General features: G+C 32.5%; 1 protein-coding gene across 1 annotated transcript; it reads right to left on the bottom strand.

Annotated features, from left to right (window-relative positions):
- Positions 1-4,954: 4,954 nt before the first annotated feature.
- On the bottom strand, positions 4,955-13,099 carry LOC123721901 (trichohyalin-like). The gene is made up of 6 exons (XM_045681997.1): positions 13,088-13,099; positions 7,109-7,359; positions 6,823-7,052; positions 6,244-6,490; positions 5,445-5,546; positions 4,955-5,045 (listed from the first exon to the last, which is right to left on the bottom strand). The coding sequence occupies exons 1-6, from the start codon at positions 13,097-13,099 to the stop codon at positions 4,955-4,957; spliced, it is 933 nt and encodes a 310-aa protein (XP_045537953.1).
- Positions 13,100-21,168: the final 8,069 nt, after the last annotated feature.

Genomic DNA, 21,168 nt, shown 5'->3' with positions numbered 1-21,168 from the left:
TTTCGTAAAACAGTTGCACGCTTTCGTTGAGCTTAGTAAAAAGGCTTTCGAAATCAACTCTGCTTCCTGCGAAAAATCCAATTCAGTGCAGCAACATCCTTCAATCAAGAGTTCTATCAGCGCCGTAGCAATTTATTTTTCAATTCACGTTAACTTTTGTTAATTTTAGACATATTTTTTTAATTTGCAATATTTCAAAAATGTTTTCGTAAAATATGATCAATATACTACTGATTTTATTCTAATAAATAATATAAATATTTTTCAATTTTTTATCCCGTGCTTAAAGCAATATTTTTTTTTCTTTTATAATTAGAATTCTTTCGATTCCCCCCCCCCCCTATTGTATGAAGTACAAAGAAGACAAAAAAGTAAATTCTTACTTATTCATATTTTATTTTCAAGTTGCCATTTATTATCTAAGACGTTCACTGCCGTGGTATGAAAGTGAACTCGGCAGGCGAGTCGGTGGTATTGAACGTGTTAATCATTATATATGAAAATTGGAAACATAACCGTTTTTGTGAGAGTAATATTCAGCGGGAGGAATATGAGAGTTTTGATAAACAGATTATTGGCTTATTCAGCGGCTGCGAGCTGCGAGGAATGACGTCATAAATGAATTCCATTCGCGTACTGCTGCGTCTCCTCTGACAGTAATAAGGTCTTGTATTACATAACATATTATGACAGTATGTAGCGATTAGATAACATTTATGTATGTATTTTTATACTTTTATATATATTGAAAATTACAGATGTTATAGCCTAAAAAGAAATAGTAACAAAAATTAGTTTTTTTATAGTAAGGTGGCATCGAGAAAACGGCCACGTGAATTTGTCAAAATAGAAAAGCGACGCTAATAAATATCAGAGATATCCACAATTGCTGATGCATTACCTACCTTGCCTACCTTCAATAGACGAAGGCGGGGACGCACAGAGAGAGGATATATCCCCATTCTATGCTTCAGAAAGGGGGCTAAAATTAGGCCTCAGATACTAATAGTTCCTTATCCTTACCTCATTTTGAATCTTTTCATATTTTTTGTAAAATTAAGCATTTTTACTAATATTTTTCTTTCTCCACGGATTCGGAAACTCACGTATGATGTTAAATATTCTCTGACATAAATCATTATCACTAAATTATTTAATGCTAAAATCATAATTTAACTAGTTTAGTAATTTTGTTAGTTCTAAAGTAGATAATTAATAAAATATAGATTTTGATAGCAGTTATGTAAATTTGAATGTAAATATATATTATATTTTGAAACACAGCTTTTAATCAACTAGTTTGGACTAAAAGCTCACTTCAAACGTTACGTTACAAAGTGAACTGCTTTGCGTTGACATTGCTCAATGCTGAAACTAAAAACGTTGCTTATCCGGACTCTGTAAATCTTATAGGACGTCTTTGTTATTCTCCTATAATAGTACCGATTTCTCTTCAAACTGAATAGGTTTTTTTTTATTATTTAAATACATACGAAGGAATTTTTGAATATCCAATTATTTAAAATGTTACATTTGCCTACATTTATGTAGATATTAGCTGTCGCCCGCAACTTCCTCCGCGCAGAATTAAAAAAAAAAAACTTAATAAGTAGCCTCTGTGTTCTTCCACACTATGTTCTACATCTGTGCCAAATTATCAAGATTAGTTGAGCCGTTCCGGAGATACCTTCAAACAAACATCCATCCATCCGTCCATCCATCCGTCCATCCATCTAGTTTCACATTCATAATATTAGTAAGATTTCTCGTAGAGATGCTTATTTATCAAAAAATCAAAATAGTTTAAATTTCTATTGAAAGCTATGCTATTTAATAAAAATTATCAAGTAAAATTTTAATTTACTTTATAAATTCTTAACCTATTAAATTACTAGGTACTTATATTTTTTGTAATAGAAATCTCAGTCGAATTGGATATTCAATATTATAAGTTGTGGCCTATTTAAATAACAAAGGTGTACATATCACCAAGTAAGGCGATTCAGAATAAAAATCCAAGGTTTTTAAAGACCAGACCGTTAAAAACTCCCATTGTTTCGTATACCTTCCTGTCGCGGCTTACGTCGGGAAGTGAATAGGAAATGAAACAGGTCAAGTTAGACTGGTCACCCGAGAGTTGAGCTGTCACAAGGGCCACCTGAGAATTCAATTTTGCGACGGTGAATAAATTTATCCGGGTCTGTACCAACCCTTATTTCGCTTTACTGAAAGCTTTGAATAATACGTTTCTACAAAAATGTTTTAGTAAAAATATTTTTTTGTAAAATTATTTTGCAAAAAATGGATACAGTCTGTACAACTACAATAACCTCCTTCTTTTTGAAGTCGTCTAAAAATAGAGATACATCATTTTTTTATTCGAGAAAAAGTGTGGTAATTATTATTTAATATATAAAATTAATTTGACGGATATGTTGTTATAATATTGGGAACTTAGAAACGATAACATAATTTTATTAACTGAAATGTTTTGTTTTTAAACATCATGTCAATTAAAGGACTAAATTCATTGCAGTTTCAATACCCAACTGCCCGACGGAGTAATTTACTGCCTGATGAAAAAAAAGTGTAGGAAAATCGATACTAACCTACACTGCAAGCCCAATGCACCACATTGTGCGCTACATTCGCCTGTATTACAAAAAATTTTTTGGAAAAAATGTGTGTTTTGTGTCGAAGCAAAACAAGTTAAATCTACGATTCAAATAGAATGAACCAAATAATATAAGGAGAGTTAATATTAATTAACACCTTACTTTTATTTTCAAGTTTAATTTGAAAAAAATTAATTAAAAATATCATTGATACAAATTTAAGTTTAAGGTGTTGCGTAGAACGGAATGAAGGTAGTCTCAAAAAATAATTTTTACATCGATTCATATCTTTTTGAGAATAGCTTAATAATTTCGAAATGCAATTACGTAATTAAGAAAATTCTTTTCGTGAATTTTAATTAATACTTATAATAAGTATATTATTTGTACAGCGCTTAATAAGGAAACAAGAAGAAAGTTTACCTGCTTGGGCATAGGATGGTAATTAGTTTAAAAATCTGTAATGCCAAGATCCTACCTACGTAGGTAGCATCTTGTAGGCTTACTATTTGATTATTTTTTAATCCAATATTTTTTATATTGTAAAATAATTATACACTAATTATGAGAATTGTGTAATATCGTTTTAGTGAGTTTTTGCATCAATTGCAACCAATGTTTTTATAGGAATAACGTAATTAGGAGCGATTTGCTGTCTGTTTTTCAACTAAGATCAGCTATCAAGCGCCAAGCCGTCAGCCTGATCGATTTAAAATTTTTATCCTGCACTATTTCGACAAATAATCCGATTGGGTGGGCAATTCGCTTAAATCCAGAGCTCTATTGCCGACGCGTCAATTTATTTTTCAATTTTACGTTCACTAAGAATAATTTTCGTGCTCATGAATTTTATTACTAGCGGTAAATTAAAAATGTCATTAACATTTCCATCGAGATATGATATAATAATTATTATAAACTAGCTGTCGCTCGCGACTCCGTCCGTGCGGAATTAAAAAAAAAACTTTACTAAATAGCATATGTGTTCTTTCAGACTATGTTCTACAACTGTGCCAAATTTCATCAAGATCCGTTGAGCTGTTTCGGAGATATCTTCAAACTAACATCCATCCATCTATCTAGACATTCGCATTTATTACATTAGTAAGATTGATATTTATAATTTTTATAAAGTAATCAATATCTGCCTTTATTTAATTAATAAAAAAAAACGATGTTAAACAAATGCTATAATTTATTGTTAATTTGTCATAAGTGAATATAAATTTTTAAGTAAATAAAATTAACAAAAGTGTGATATAAATGGTATCAATATTTGTGCTATGGAAGTGCGCCAGATAAGTAATCATGTTTGACCTGGACAGCTTGGCTCGCAGTAAGGATAGCAACGCGGCGCGGCGTACATGTGTTAAAATAATGTCACCCGCCGATATTCTAGCCAATTCCAAAATTATTCTGTTGCCTGAGACTTCGTGCGTATGGGTTTTAAAAAAAAATATTTTTAAAGAGTAATTTGTGAAAAGCAAAAAAAAAAAAACTAATCCGCAGGAACCATATCGTAATATGTAACACGTAAACGAAAAGCGTTGTATTCGAATTCAATTAATAATTTTCGAAATAGTCGTAAAATAATTCAATCTAATCACTCTATATCAGTCGTGCACGATAAGTATAGGACAAAAAAGTGACGTAAATAAATTAAGAGTACACAGTACATAAAATAAATACGTACACAACACAAGAAACTCTGAGAAAAACATTTAAAGCTAGACAAGTCAACAAAAGCTCGCTGCAGTGCGGCGTCCGGGGAGATCCGAGTTTACTTTTAATTTACACCGGAGTTGCGGACGATGTTTGTCTTACTATCACTAGAGTGCAAGGTACACTAGTTCTAAACGACCTACATTGAATTCACACGTTGAATTCTTCTTAATAAGTTTACAGACATTAATGCTTTATCTGTTAATCTTCTTTAAAATAGGAAAAAACGGCTTATAAATATGAATAATCGAATCGAAGGTAAAGAAAATAATCATCTCCCTCTAAAAATGATTTATTAGATTACGTAGAAATTAATTACAAAAGAATTAGTACTGTCATATAAATAAAACTAATTATTTAACACAGACAATCAAGGAACAGTTAACATAAATAAAAATCGAAGTAAATAATGGATGCCGCCGAGATATAAATACCCTTTTATTTAATCAAACAATTTTTTTTAAATACCAAAACCAGTATTGTGTAATGTGATAGCCGTGAATTCTTCTTGTATTGATACATATTGGCACCTCTTTTATTCAATATTAAAAAAAGACAATAATATGTACTATACAAGTGTCACAAAGTTTTTATTCGTGTTACAATTGAAGCAATATCTAGGTAAGTAGCAAATCGAAGGCGCGATTGAAAAATGTTCCGACGCGGAAATGGGTGCGCTGCGCGTGCTCTATGAGCTCTATTCTCGATCTGATTATTTTTAGAAATTGTGCAATAAAATCTCAAACGGACAGCCTCACTGATGCGAAGGGTTCGTGCGAATACTAACAATATCCTGATGGTAATAGGTAATAAACCCGAATGTGCTGTTTTGAGACACCGGGTTCACACACATACCCATGTGCCTGGTGACTCAACGTAGATTTATGAATTAAATGTTTAAATGTTTTAATAATTTTAACTAACATAGATAAAAGGATAACTCTACTAACAATATATTATGGACTTATAATGGTCTGAATTAAATAATTGTTATTTAATTAAATTTCGGGAAATACTATATGGTGTGTTCTGTTCTGTCTACTATCCTGTCTTCTGTTCTGTGTTCTGTTCTGTGCTCTGTTCTGTGTTCTGTTCTGTGTTCTGTACTGTGGTCTGTTCTGTCTTCTGATCTGTCTTCTGTTCTGTCTTCTGTTCTGTCTTCTGATCTGTCTTCTGTTCTGTCTTCTGTTCTGTCTTCTGTTCTGTGTTCTGTTCTGTGTTCTGTTCTGTGTTCTGTTCTGTGTTCTGTTCTTTGTTCTGTTCTGTGTTCTGTTCTGTGTTCTGTTCTGTGTTCTGTTCTGTGTTCTGTTCTGTGTTCTGTTTTTTGTTCTGTTCTGTGTTCTGTTCAGTCTTCTGTTCTGTCTTATTTTCTGTCTTCTGTTCTGTCTTCTGTTCTGTCTTCTGATCTGTCTTCTGTTCTGTCTTCTGTTCTGTCTTCTGCTCTGTGTTCTGTTCTGTGTTCTGTTCTGTGTTCTGTTCTGTGTTCTGTTCTTTGTTCTGTTCTGTGTTCTGTTCTGTGTTCTGTTCTTTGTTCTGTTCTGTGTTCTGTTCTGTGTTGTGTTCTGTTCTGTGTTCTGTTCTGTGTTCTGTTCTGTGTTATGTTCTGTGTTATGTTCTGTGTTCTGTTCTGTGTTCTGTTCTGTGTTCTGTTCTGTGTTCTGTTCTGTGTTCTGTTCTGTGTTCTGTTCTGTGTTCTGTTCTGTTCTGTGTTCTGTTCTGTGTTCTGTTCTGTGTTCTGTTCTGTGTTCTGTTCTGTGTTCTGTTCTGTGTTCTGTTCTGTGTTCTGTTCTTTGTTCTGTTCTGTGTTCTGTTCAGTCTTCTGTTCTGTCTTATTTTCTGTCTTCTGTTCTGTCTTCTGATCTGTCTTCTGTTCTGTCTTCTGTTCTGTCTTCTGTTCTGTCTTCTGTTCTGTCTTCTGATCTGTCTTCTGTTCTGTCTTCTGATCTGTCTTCTGTTCTGTCTTCTGTTCTGTCTTCTGCTCTGTGTTCTGTTCTGTGTTCTGTTCTGTGTTCTGTTCTGTGTTCTGTTCTGTGTTCTGTTCTGTCTTCTGCTCTGTCTTCTGCTCTGTGTTCTGTTTTGTTCTGTTCTGTCTTCTGTTCTGTCTTCTGATCTGTCTTCTGTTCTGTCTTCTGTTCTGTCTTCTGTTCTGTCTTCTGCTCTGTGTTCTGTTCTGTGTTCTGTTCTGTGTTCTGTTCTGTGTTCTGTTCTGTGTTCTGTTCTGTGTTCTGTTCTGTGTTCTGTTCTGTGTTCTGTTCTGTGTTCTGTTCTGTGTTCTGTTCTGTGTTCTGTTCTGTGTTCTGTTCTGTGTTCTGTTCTGTGTTCTGTTCTGTGTTCTGTTCTGTGTTCTGTTCTGTGTTCTGTTCTGTGTTCTGTTCTGTGTTCTGTTCTGTGTTCTGTTCTGTGTTCTGTTCTGTGTTCTGTTCTGTGTTCTGTTCTGTGTTCTGTTCTGTCTTCTGCTCTGTGTTCTGTTTTGTTCTGTTCTAACTTCTGTTCTGTCTTCTGATCTGTCTTCTGTTCTGTCTTCTGTTCTGTCTTCTGTTCAGTCTTCTGATCTGTCTTCTGTTCTGTCTTCTGTTCTGTCTTCTGTTCAGTCTTCTGATCTGTCTTCTGTTCAGTCTTCTGATCTGTCTTCTGTTCTGTCTTCTGTTCTGTCTTCTGTTCAGTCTTCTGATCTGTCTTCTGTTCTGTCTTCTGTCCTGTGTTCTGTTCTGTGTTCTGTTCTGTGTTCTGTTCTGTCTTCTGCTCTGTGTTCTGTTTTGTTCTGTTCTAACTTCTGTTCTGTCTTCTGTTCTGTCTTCTGTTCAGTCTTCTGATCTGTCTTCTGTTCAGTCTTCTGATCTGTCTTCTGTTCTGTCTTCTGTTCTGTCTTCTGTTCAGTCTTCTGATCTGTCTTCTGTTCTGTCTTCTGTTCTGTCTTCTGCTCTGTGTTCTGTTTTGTTCTGTGTTCTAACTTCTGTTCTGTCTTCTGTTCTGTCTTCTGTTCTGTCTTCTGTTCTGTCTTCTGTTTTGTCTTCTGTTCTGTCTACTGTTCAGATTCGAGTAGTTGGATAACAAACGCTATTTCATATGAATATGAATAAATTATTTTCAAACAGTTTAATAATCAAAATAAAATTTTATATACTTTTTATTATTTTTATATATCAAAACCTTCGAAGACCTTAAAATAAATAAAGAGTGGGCAATGTTTGTAGAATCGTATATACGCAGGGAGATTTTCTCTCACGATCGGATTATTTACTGAAATAGTGCGCAGTAAAATTCGAAAAACGATCGGCCGCTGGCTGCAGTGAAAATAAACCTTTTTTTGTCCAGAGAGGAATGCTTTATTCGTACTCCGCGCTCCGGGGGGGACGCGGTAGATATGTGGGATTCTCTTCCATAATGGAAGCATACCCACTAAACCCCTCTGTTCTTCCAACGCATCGGGACGGGACCACGGGAGGCAGCTCCCTCAAGGGGGGGGGGAGGCCGCGGAGGATGCTGCGGACGACCATGGTGTACGAGTGCCTGGCTTGTACACCCGGACCCCTCAGAGTGAAAATAAACCTTTGAAAGAAATGCTTTCGAAGCTACAGCTACGAGTACAAGCACTGGCTACGCCGCGTCCGCTTTGATAACTTTAAATTGATTCTGTTATATCACAACATGTTTCTTCGATATAAACGAATCTGCTTATTAACTCTCACACAGCATTTAATAGTTACGTAAACAATCCCATAATGTGAATTATTAATTCCATAGATATAAATCTACACTGAAGGCTGGTCTAAAGGTAACCATGTAACATTGTGAGTAGGGCAGTAAGTTTTATAAAAAATCGTACTAAACATGTTGTGTATAGCATAATTAGATATTTGTTAATAACAGAAATAAAACAGGTTTTGACGTCAAATACATTTAAAATAATTTAATGATATAACTATAAGATTAGTATCTTTTACCCGCGACTCTGTCCGTGCGGAATAAAAAATAGGAAACGGGTTAAAAATCCTATGTCCGTCTCCTGGTTCTAAGCTACCTGCCCACCAATTTTCAGTCAAATCGATTCAGCCGTTCTTGAGTTATAAATAGTGTAACTAACACGACTTTCTTTTATATATATAACTAGCTTTTACCTGCGACTCCGTCCGCGCGGATAAAAAAATAGGAAACGGGTTAAAAATCCTATGTCCGTTTCCTGGTTCTAAGCTACCTGCCCACCAATTTTCAGTCAAATCGATTCAGCCGTTCTTGAGTTATAAATAGTGTAACTAACACGACTTTCTTTTATATATATAGATAGATGTTTGAATGTCTTTGCTTGAAGTTAAACAAACTCGCTAGAGTTAGTGTAAAGTAGATTGAAGACATAGAGTTGTTGCACGTATTTCTATCGTCATATTAATATAGGAAAGTTAATTTTTAAGTAAAATAATTAAACATTGAATTATGCTGGATTTTTACTTTTAGTGTTTTGTCCATATTACGAGCAGGGATTTAGCTCCGTGTTTAATAAAAAAAAAGATATTTTCCGTTTATTATAATTTTGTTCATAAAAAAGAGAATATTTTAAAATTAAGATAGAATTATTTATTCTGTACACTGATTCATTTCCAATAATAATCTATTAAATGGATGAGAGTTGAAAAATATGTCAAGTACTTCATCCAAGAACACTACATAATATTTTCGGCGAATACTGAACTAATAACATTTTACGATTTCCTTTAAAACTAGGCCAAGCTTTTAGTGATTGTTCTTTCCATATTTCATAGTTTCACACGATTAGTTTAGAAATGAAAACAAATATTGCTTTTATATATAACAATAATTATCGCAGTTTAGGAAATATTTTAACTCATGGTACATGTATAACCTACGGACGACAGATTTTTTTATCTATACGTATAATAAAATTGGAGTGTTTGTATTGAGATAATAAAAATTTTGCGTTGGTGATAACCTATAAACAAACTTTTTAATTTTTGTCAGTCTGTCAGTATGTCTATCCGTAAGCTCTGTTTGTTCCGGGTAACCTCCGAAACTGACTGCTACTTTTTATTTCATCACTGATGAAGAAACGAGCGCTTGACCACAATGCCGCCCAAGGATAAATGGTAATGTGGTCGATATAGTACGTGCTAGTTAAAAAGACAGGTCAATTGACTCTTAAAGGGTCTTTTTTCACTTGTTCAGAGTTATATTGTACATCAAAGTCAAATAAGTGAATCGATTAACCTAAATTTTGTCGATAACGAGGCATTTATGTGGAATATAAATTTTAACAGAAAGTAAGTGCGAATGCTACTGAGACGTTATGAAATTCATTTGAATAAAAAGCTCATTTGGAATGCCAGGCGCAGACGCTTAAAAATAATCACTACAAAAGAGCCATTTTTGTACGTTTTTAACAATTAAACTTATATATATTTAAATTAAACATATTTTGAATTCCTCGTCTACGTCTATATCTATATACTTCTACACTAATATTAATAAGAGAAAAGATTTGTATTTTCTAGAGGACCGATTTCAAAAATCCCATCCTATTAGAAAGCCACTATCACTGAGTAAGTATAGGCTATATTTGTTTATAAATATAATTAGTTTTTAAATACCGCGCGGTCGAAGGCGTGAGCTAAAGCTATACTCGTATTAAATAATGAGACATTGTAACGTCTTCTGTTTTTAATAAACCATGTCTTGAAAAATTTTATACATGTTGAAAACTTTATTACAAACGTCAGTCAATCAAATGTGATTGAATATCGACCTCAACACTTTAGGATTGCGCGGAAAGTAGGTCAGTATAATTTACATGAGCTCTGCTTATTTAACGTTTACTTTAGCTGTATGAATTATTGAAAATGTAGTAATGTGAGTTAAGACGACAATGGGACATTTTTACCCTAATGACAGGAGGGTCATGTGTTTCGCATTGTCAGAAAATTTTCCTAATTAGTAGAAATACTCGTAAACTTAATACAACAGAAACGTAGAGCTTGTTTAAATAATTTTAAACAAAATTTGATTATTTTTTTCAAAATTAATTTATTTTTAAATGTTCGAGTATTTTTCTGAAAGGTTAACACTTTCAAAAATTTAAAATTTTCGTCAAAGTTAAATTTTATAAGCATACACGACAGAAGTGGCTTCAGTCAGCCGTAGCATGTCGTAGCGTTTCGTAGCTCGTCGTACCAGCGCGGTAGACGCTCGCTCTACGAGCTTAATTCCACCACATCGGAATAATTTCAATCGTGTCACGGTTCCCTCACGTATCGAGCGGAAGCCAAAGAAAATATATTTGAACATTTTCTTTTTAAGTATATTCGTCTACAATGTATTGAATATTTTATTGCTTCTTCTTTATGTTTATGGTTTTTACTTTGGATATTTTCTTTTTACGCCATATATAATAAATAAGCACTCATGCCAGCCAGTATTTAAAAGAGATTAATAATATTCACTCGGCACTATTCTCTTTGCTATTATTTTCTTTCTTTTTTTTGATGCATGATCAAATTATTATTTATAATTTTATGGGACTTTGTTCTAATGCCAACACTAGTAACATATTATAAATAAATAAATAATTAAACAAATAAATATAGCACATTTTATACTGTTAATGTATTTGTTTTATTAAAAAAACTTAGTAAAAATAACAACTTAAATAAAACGCCTAAAATTTTTGTGCGTGTTTATACTTAATTTGGTGCGGGATAAGTAATTGCCGAAAGTAAACACGGCGTCAAACCGCTGAATAATTTGACGTAGCACGTTGTGAATAATAAACGGATACTGCATAAGTCTTATAAAGAAAATACATCTTAGAAGACAACGAATTAAGTGAATATATTAATTTTGCAATAGTTACATGACAGTAATCAGTGTGTGTTTTTTCGAATTGAAACAAATGTTAATTAATACGAAAAAATTTCATTTATTGTGTATAATGTCAAATATCTAAAATATAAAATTCTCGTGTCGCGTTGTTTGTGGTAAAACTCATCCGAAACGGCTTGACCGATTCTCATGAAATTTTGTGAGCACATTCAGTAGGTCTGAGAATCGGCCAACATCTATTTTTCATACCCCACCATTTAGTTTTTTTTAACTGCGCGCGGACGGAGTCACGGGCGACAGCTAGTATAACATAAATTTGACTTATTTCTTGTTATTCATTTTATTATAACAGTGAAGGTTTTCTCATTAAAATTATAAGAGGTTATTTATACATATGTTTTACGATCAAAAGAAAATGATAAAAATTTTCCGGCCCATCAGGAAGTTTTCCCTTCTTACCTTTTAGCTAATGGACTTTTGAAAGACACTTTCCTGAGAGTATTCTTCGTAATACGTTGATATTGTTTTTGGCTCTTAAAGTTTTTCTTATAAGTTTTTATTACTCTCACTATGTCACAGTGTCTAACTCTATGAGTTTGAGAGTCCACGTATATTTTTATACTTTTTCTTAGAAATATGTTTCATCTTACTAATATTGTAAATGTGAATGTTTGGATGTATTCTCCAGAACGGCTGCCTGTATCTCGCTGAAATTTAGCATAGATGAAGAAAATAATCTGGAAGAACACATAGCCTACTAATTATTTTTTTTTAATTCCACGCGTATGGACTCGCGGGCGACAGCTAGATAGACACTATTTCTTATACAAAGTAAAGTCATTAAGCAATAGATAACTTGCTCTATCAAGGTAGATTACTATTTATATGTGTATTTGCTCATATAAAATACATACGTATACAAAGTGTGCATACATCATAGTCACATTTATAACCCAAGAGAGTTATCCGTAATGGGTTATACAAAAGGGATGTCGATATCATTTATGAAGCTGTTAAATAAAGTGTCGATAATCGATTCTCAGCAGACAGTTGGTGTGCGAGCTTCGCTGGGGCGGGTGTTATAAATAATGATAGATGGCAACTCGATTTTCTTAGCTACTCCACTCGATCCCACTCGGCACACATCGTTCGCTGCAAATGGTGCACGCTTAAATAGCGACGCGGCATTTTTAAAACGTATTCGCTTCTACAATGGCTGTTTTGATTGCTTGCATTTTTTTTAAAAGGAGCAAGCGTATCAGCAGTTTATATAAAACACTACAACCTTTTTCATTGCAATGAAACTTTCGATTTTCTTTTAAAGGGAAATCGGAGACAATTGAGCTTAGTACTGGGAATCTTCACCCTACTTTGTTACCCGAACTGTTTTTTTTATTATAAGTTGGCACACGAGCAATGGTCACTTGAATTCGCCGAAATAGTGAAGCAACCGACGCCCATGGTCATCTGCATTTGTAAATGCGTTGCCTACCTTTAATCAACGGAGGAAGGGACGCACAGAAAAAGGATATTTCTCCTTTCTTTTCCTCATCCGCCAAACCCCCTTACCATTCTCGTAATTTCTTTGTAAGAAATGAGTGAGAAGGGAACGTGAACTAAAAGTAGGCCTCCGGCACGCGCACCCGTCAGACGATGCATTCAAACGAAACGCGGAATTGCTTCCACTTCACGCCTGTCTTCTGTGTGGTCGTGGTTAATACGGGTGCAATCACCGCTCGACCGGATCTAACACTGTCAAAATGTTGTGTGTGTATTCAAACTAATTTATTTTGTGTATAAAACCTACAAAGTTAAATGATAAAAAATGAAAATAATAACTGTTCGTTATCTGTTTTAAAAAGTATACTACATCCTAAAGCATTTTACAGAATGCGTTAAAACCAAATACAATTTAGACTTACTCGTTTATGCATTTTGCTTGAATTATAATTAACAAGCAGTTGCCCGTGACTTCGTCCGCGAGGAATTAAAAAATCTTTTATTAAATATAGTCTATGTCCTGTGAGTACTAGCTTCCAAATGGCAAACAGACAAACAATCAAATCTTTGTTATTTATAATTTTAGCATAGATTAATATATCGAACAGTTTTTCACCACAACCAACACCAGGACGTTTAAAATCTTAATCAGACTTATTATAAACACTTTGATCAGCGTGGAAATTTATATTGTTATTAGAACGTAATGATAATGTTTGAAAATTATTCTTTGGAGAATTTTACACATGTAGTCATGACATAATTTCAAGGAGTTTTTCTTCTATCAGCCATTTTGTCTCGTCCTATTCCTCGTAAAGGATTTGTAAAGCATAAATCGTTTCCCACTACTAAATGGCGGGCAACATCTATGCTACATTTTATGATAGTCGTGTTCTTTCCCCTGATCATAACATTACAGATATTCGAGAAATGTCCCATTTTTCAAACTTTGGTAGACCATTGCTTTGCAAAATTGATAAAAGTTTCCAAACGAAAAAATACACGATTCGAGTGAAAAAATGGAACTCATAAATCGAAAAGAAATATTTTACGGTCCGGCATTCAGAGCATTGCGTTCAGCGTAGACCGAACAGTAGAAAGGAAAGGTATAAAAGCTTCACCCTTTCTAAAAACACGTAAATAGAAGAGTCGGCGTTCGTTTCGTACTCCACGTTTGGAATGGCGGGCCGGCGCACACACGCGAGTTTCACATACGGCGAATAAACGATGTGAAATGGGAAAAAAGTTAAATATGTATGAGTGCGGGTAAATATATAAATCGGTATATAAAGCGTTTATATAAAATAGGTGAGAGCGCGCGCTGAGCTCCGAGGCTCAGTCTCTCGCGATCCTTCCAGCTTCACTCCCGCATGCGGCGAGCGGAGCGGCGCGAAGCGGACACTTTGATCTCGTCCGACAACTTTGATACGAGTTATCATGTTTTCCAAACAGTTGTGCCGCCATAAACTTTTCTTAAAACTTGATTGACGCAACTGTGTTACTGTGCTTGAATGTTATATTTTACTTTTGGACTTTTATATTTGAAGAGACTTGGTAAGGAAATTAAATTACAATTTAAATAAACGTTTACGTGTAAGACTTTGAACTTTTTTGGTATTGAACAAGTAAGTTCTGGTAACTATGGAATTTAATTAATGTTGTCTTCTAAAATACTTTATTTTTAAATAACACAAATTCTTATACACATTTAAGGCATGTGAAAAAAGCATAACTAAATTGGGGAAAACGTTCTTTTCAGTAATCATGTTTTGAAATCTTCATTTTCGTTTCATTTTATTTTGATTGCTTTGAAATAAAATAAGAAAAAAAAAACGAGATAATTTAAACGTTTAAATATGAATGAGATCTTTCCTTATTGGTATATAACAATTAAAAATATTGATTATAAAAATATTCCCATTACATTTATTAAATTATTCAGGCATGATATAAAGATGATATATTTTTTAAATTGAAATTTATAAATTAAGAACTAAAACCACTCTGTACTGTTATTTTAAAATTATTACAAGCACATGCTAAGTAACAATTACCCCGTTAAGGGGTTAGGTTCTTTCTTTTCAACTACTATTCTGGACAATAGTTATTATTAAGATGTATTCAACAAATTCTTATCAATCCGCCGAACTATTTGTTTGCCCGCCAACAATTTACGTCTGACAGTTAAATTAGAACAAAGTCTGTAAATAAATTAAACTTTTGTATATATTATACTAGTATTTAGTAATACAGATTATAATGTTGTTGATGAAGAAGTAAGTAAAATAATATCTATATTTAAAAATAGTTTCGGATATAATAACTTAACAATTATTCATTTATTTAAAATTTTAAATGATTTTATATTACAGTTGAATAAAACTGTGACTTTCCATTTCGATAGCTTTGAAATGTATTAATTACAATTCATACTTTTAATTGAATTTACTTTATAATGGCTTCAACCTTGTTTACACTTTTGATTTTTTTTTCATTATTGAGCTAAAAAATGTAGTAAATTAGTTCATGCGTGTCACTAGAAACGCATTATTATTTCAATTAAATAAAATATTAAAATTGCCTATTCGTCATTTCATTTTTCACACGATTCATCCATATTATATTTTTTAATTAACACAATCAAAATAAGCCTTTCTACATTCTATAGCTCACATATTCAGGGTTATGGACGGGATAAAATAATAACATAAAAAAACTTAAAAAATCAAAGTCCATTGTCCAACAAAAGGCCGCAGCGGTCTTAAAAATACAATATCTCAAAAAGATTTCACAATCCTATGATAATATATTCAATAACGCAAAGGGAATAGCTGGTCAATTGCTTCTGATGAAGCCTATTCAATAAGTATCGACAAACTTTGAACTGAAATATCGAAATACTAATCGAATTCTGTTTGTGTGAAACTGTATTTTTTTTCTGAATGTAGTGTTCTAGACATTTAAAGTACTATGCTCTATAGTTCTTTAGTGCGTAGTACTTTAAATGATCAGGGCGAAAGGAGAGACCCCTTTAAAGTTTTGTGGTACACTATACTAAGAAACTATTATTCTTTCAGATTTCAGTTTAGAGTATATAGAGAGTATATAGTATATAGTATATAGTATATAGAGTTATAAAAGTTATAAGATATGTACATTATCCCATATATTACTAATATTATAAATGCGAAAGTTTAGATGGATGAATGGATGGATTAGAAGGTTCCTCTGTAACGGCTCAAGGCTCAAGGGACCTTGATGAAATTTGGCACAGATGTAGAACATAGTCTGGAACACATAGGTTACTTAGTAAGTTTTTTTAATTCCAAGTGGATGGAGGCGAGGGCGACAACTATTAATCCATACATTAAAAATATATATTTTTAAATTATATTTTGCAAATAAATAACAAGGTAGTAAGAACTTCGTTCGTTCCGAAAGCACTGCTTTTTGCTAGTAATTATTAAATTTTAATTACACTATATTTTTTAATTGAATGTACGTTTTTAAATTGTTACAGGTTCATTGGAAATGTGGCCTACCATATTCGCCATTATACTTGGTAAGTACAAATTAATTTTATATGCAAATTTTAAATATGAATTCAATACTACCACTACGCTTACATAAAATAGAGGTAGGTAGGCAATTAAAAATTATTTTTAAAGTGACATTATTGATCGTTGTGTTGTACTTTCAACAACATATATATCTTTCCTATCGTTTTCTAATTTTACCGGTCTGATTTTTACCGAATAAACTTTTATTTGTTCTTCAAGTTTTGTGTTCTTAGGATATAACAATGTTAACGGATTTCCCCTTAAATAATATTGTTTTACATACGTACGTTTAAATTGATTATTATTAACTTTAACACAATATAGTACATAAGTGGTGTGGAATGAAGCAGTAATTGTAAGTTTATAGGTTTTTAGTACAGATTTTTTTTGTTGATTTTTAAATTTATCTACCATTAAATTTTTAGTATATATTATGACCATCGGCAAACCGCTTCACTGTCAGATGAATTTATGTTTTTTTTTATTCCACAATGATGTCTTCATTAAAGACGATTTCCGACATGAATGAATTATGTACATGAATATTTCTCGTTAACTTTGTGTCTTAATCTAAAATGTATTTTTCAATTAATCACGTGTTAATAATTTTGGTGGTAGGTTCGAGTCTGGCTATTGGACTATTGTAGTAAACCATATCCTAGCACAAGCTTCTAGATTATTTGGTAATGTAGCAACAAATGTGGACACATTTCTGCAACTTTGTAATTTTACATGTAAACTAAAAGTGATATATAAAAATGTATGTTTATACAAATAAAATAAACTTGGTGAGTGTAGTGAAATATATAATATGGAGATTCTTATTACATATCGTAATGTAACATCTGATAAGCGATGTCGGAACTCGTGTCTCCGTGTTTGCGGCAACACGTACGACATAATCATATATCTTCCGTAAACGACGGCATCTCGGCTTTCTTCTGTCGTATGTCTTGCTCAAAATCGACTTACAGACATTATGTTTTAGACAATTTGTATTGTAATAATACTATTAGTTCAGGTATAAATTGAGATCCAAAAAGTATAAATGAGGTTCAGGAAATGTTCAGTAAAAATGTTGATTCACTTTGTTTGTTACGAATTGGAAACAAAAATGAACTCGAAACATGCTGTGTAGGTGCATAGGTATGTGATATCTGATAGAATCACATCATAACTAATTATCATCGTCATCAACATCATCATCATCATCATCTTTAGCCAATAAGTGCTAGACGTAGGCTGCTTCTAGTGATATAAAATAAAATTTAATTATTATACGAACAAAATTTTACTTGACTTGATTTAAAAATATTCTCTGAGATTAAATTTCCTACTATCATTATAATGAACTAATACTTTTGACTCGATATTATCGAAGAGGAAATAAAAAAAGAAATCGGAGGAGATCCCTCGATAGTCCGCCAAAGGCGATGTTGATCAAGTCACCCGTTGCGGGGCGCTGCGAGCTGTATGCCGTCTCCCCGGAACAATGAAGTGTGGAAACTGGAAATAATATTAGCGTAAAAGTGCTTACAGATTTTTTATTAAAGTTTTCTCAAGATTAAACATAAATAACATAGATTATTCATTTTTATAAATAACTGTTTTTCAGGCCCGGTTAATACGCCCGTACTGGGAAACTATAACGTTAGTTATTCCGGTGAATGTTCGAAGATGAAAAGTACAGACATCATAAGAAAAATGAGACTAGGGTTATCATTTAAATTATTGAATTTAGATAGTTTATTCTTACTAGACAAATGCTTCCAAATTTATATAGGTATATGGACATTAAAAAAAAATATTTCTAGTTTTTTTTTTAGTCAATTGAATCTTAAGACTAAATGTGAGTGTGATCGTCTGGTCTAGACTTGAGTGCTATTTCTGTCCGAGTTTTTAAGATGTCACTTTCAGACATACTTTATAATGTTACTGTTACTTGAGTAAACATGGCGGCAAAGGTTGTCCGCTTTGTAGGATTCAATCAGCGCTTTACACTGGGGACCTAAGACCAAATGGTATAAAGGGAATACAACACAATTGCTAACTTGCTTAATTAAGTATTTAACTCATCCGTGGCTCTAATTAAAAACAAACATTGTATATGAGTTAATTATTAATTGTTGTTAATTAATAAAGGATATTTAGTTTTTAGACTGGATATGGTCACGGGTTACTTATTTTGCATTAGGAAAAGTGCAAAAAACGAAAAAATTTTTGCTTACAGACCGATTAAATAACCGCTTATTGGGATTTTTTTAATTAATTGAGCAAGAAGATCCTATTGATTGTGAGTTAAAACTAATTCTTTAGCTTTATTATACATATTAGTTTATCTTACTAATATTATAAAAGCGAATGTTTAGATGGATGGATGGAAGTTTGAAAGTATCTCCGAAACGACTCAACAGATTTTGATGAAATTTGGTACGGTTGTAGAACATAGTACGGAAGAACATATAGGCTACTTACAGTTTTTTTAATGCCGCGCGGACAAAGAAAATTCCATCGATTCCCTTGCGATAAGGTAGCAAAATACAATTCGTAGTTTGTGACAAATTAGGCGACGTAAAGCACACGCGCGCCTTTTTCCCGTAAAAATGTTCCCCTATTATTTGTTCATTTGTTTTTTCGCTTCGCATCTCGCCAGCTGGCTGCGACGCTCGAAATAACGACTAGACGAGAACAGCCATTACATGTTTCAAAAGCCATTTAACTAATTTGCTATTTTTCCCAATCTTTAACACACGGAGTCTGCAGCTTAATGTCGAAAATTTCCGTAATAAAATGCTTATATTACTATAGCAATATTAGTGTTTGTGCCAATCATTAAATTCTAGAATATCTACGGAGTAATAGCTAATGCATACGTAGGTTTTTAACTCTTTATACTACATCTATCATATCCGTGTTTTTCGTCTTAGTAATGCTAAAGGAACTTAGTAAACAGCTTTTGTTAATCCTGTAACACTTATATAAATAATAGACGTCGCGAGCGACTTAAAAATTAAAAGAAAAAAACAAAAAAACGTAATAAGTGGTCTATGTGTTCTTCCAGACTATGTTCTACATCTGTGCCAAATCTATCCATCTTATTCGCATTTGTAATATTAGTATGTTTATAGGCATAGTTTGTTCTTTTTTACGTAATAATAAATAAAAATTTGAAATAAGTAAATAAAATGATTTGTTATATCTTCAAAATGTTTAGACTGTAAAAGTAATTGTAAAAGGTATTTATGTACAACAAAGGAATATGCTTTAATAATTTCACTTATAATTTTCAACGATTCCAACCAGACTGACATTGATATAAAGATATTGAATATGGCCACACAATTAATTATAATAAATAAATAAATTAATTAATTATGTTCCACAAATATTTATCCCGATCGTGTGACAAAGATTAAGTAATACAAACTTACTAATTAATTACTACTACGCCGATTATGTTACTAATATAATTTCTGTTACGAATATATTTCCAACAATTTTTTCCTCTATGAAATCGAGCCCATATTTCTTGATTTTACTCGTATAAACGTCACTCTAAGATTAATTTTTAACATAGATAAACTTATATAGAAAATTCGTCAAACTAGCATAGAGAAATAAATTATTCAAATGTGTAAACACTAAACAATAAGGGGTTACAAACTGGACTCAAAACGTTCGCTTTAATTCAAGCACGATCTTTTTGCTTATTCCTATTCAATAACTATATGCTTACTTAAATATACAAACATATGGTTTGCTAGAACTTTAGAAATTCAGGCACAAGGGACGTTTATTGAAACATTCATTGGCGGACATTGTGCTAACTCGGACTTCTTTTCGGGGATTATTTATTCTCAGAGATTTAACGTATAATTAATAATTAACAGATTCTAATAACTATTATGGGTACGTTATCTTTAATATCTATTATATAAAAAAAAATCGTTTTGCATAGTGTGTCAGCACCCTATTTAATTAAAGTCAGAAAAGTAAAATGCTTGATATAAACGAAGTGCTTAATGTCGCTTTCAGTGTCGACTCCTCGTTGTAGGCGTTTATTCATCTATTACGTTCAAGTTGATGGAACAGCGGAGCCCCGCTCTCTAATGGAAAGATAATAACTGTTTACTAAACACAATAGTATTCAATATAAATGCAGCCTTTGTTACCGGTAATTCAAACACGGTAAATAATTCGAGCATTTCAATTGTTAATTTTATTGAAATACCCTCAATCAACGATTTTAATGCTCAATACATTGTATTATTACTATTGTTCGCGAATTTTATGGAAGTATAAATATGGCTTTCCTAGTTTTCATTGAACAGAAAATGAATAGAGCAGAACAGTGCTTTTTTGTTTTCTAGTTACAATTACGATTTTTCTATCGTAATATGTTGCTTGGCTTAGGTTACGTACCTTGAAAATATTTCGTCATGTTTTTTTTTGTTTATCAAAAATCTTAAAAAAAAAGCTTGAAACAAAAAACTTCTTTAGGCAATCATATCTATGATATTTTACTATCGTATTTTAACTTCACTTTGTAATTTCAAAAATCCCAATATTTTATGAAATGAAATGTTTTTTTTTCAGAAATGATTACGTTACTCGTGGTCTCTTCTTACATCGTTTGTGAAAATGAAATTTGAAATCTTTTATCGTAAAATGAAAGTCATTACGATCAAACGAATGTCTTTATAAATACTTAGCATGAGTAACTTTAATAAATGATTCTCATTATTTTTCATTCACAATTAAGTGAAAGCAGGCTATTAAAAGCTTTAACTTTTTCTTTAATTTAATTGAAAAACTGTTTCAATAGTAGCCATAAACTTTTTAGTTATTAAGTAGTAATTCAACATCTCTCTCTGTCTCTTTTCCTAGTCTCATCTGCTATCCTACATCTCGATGGAAACAGTTTACTTTGTTAGTTTTATACG

Source organism: Papilio machaon, chromosome 17, assembly GCF_912999745.1.
Source record: "Papilio machaon chromosome 17, ilPapMach1.1, whole genome shotgun sequence".
Taxonomy (NCBI): Eukaryota; Metazoa; Arthropoda; class Insecta; order Lepidoptera; family Papilionidae; genus Papilio; species Papilio machaon.
The sequence above is the reverse complement of the archived record's forward strand: the minus strand, read 5'-3'. Positions and strand labels throughout refer to the sequence as shown.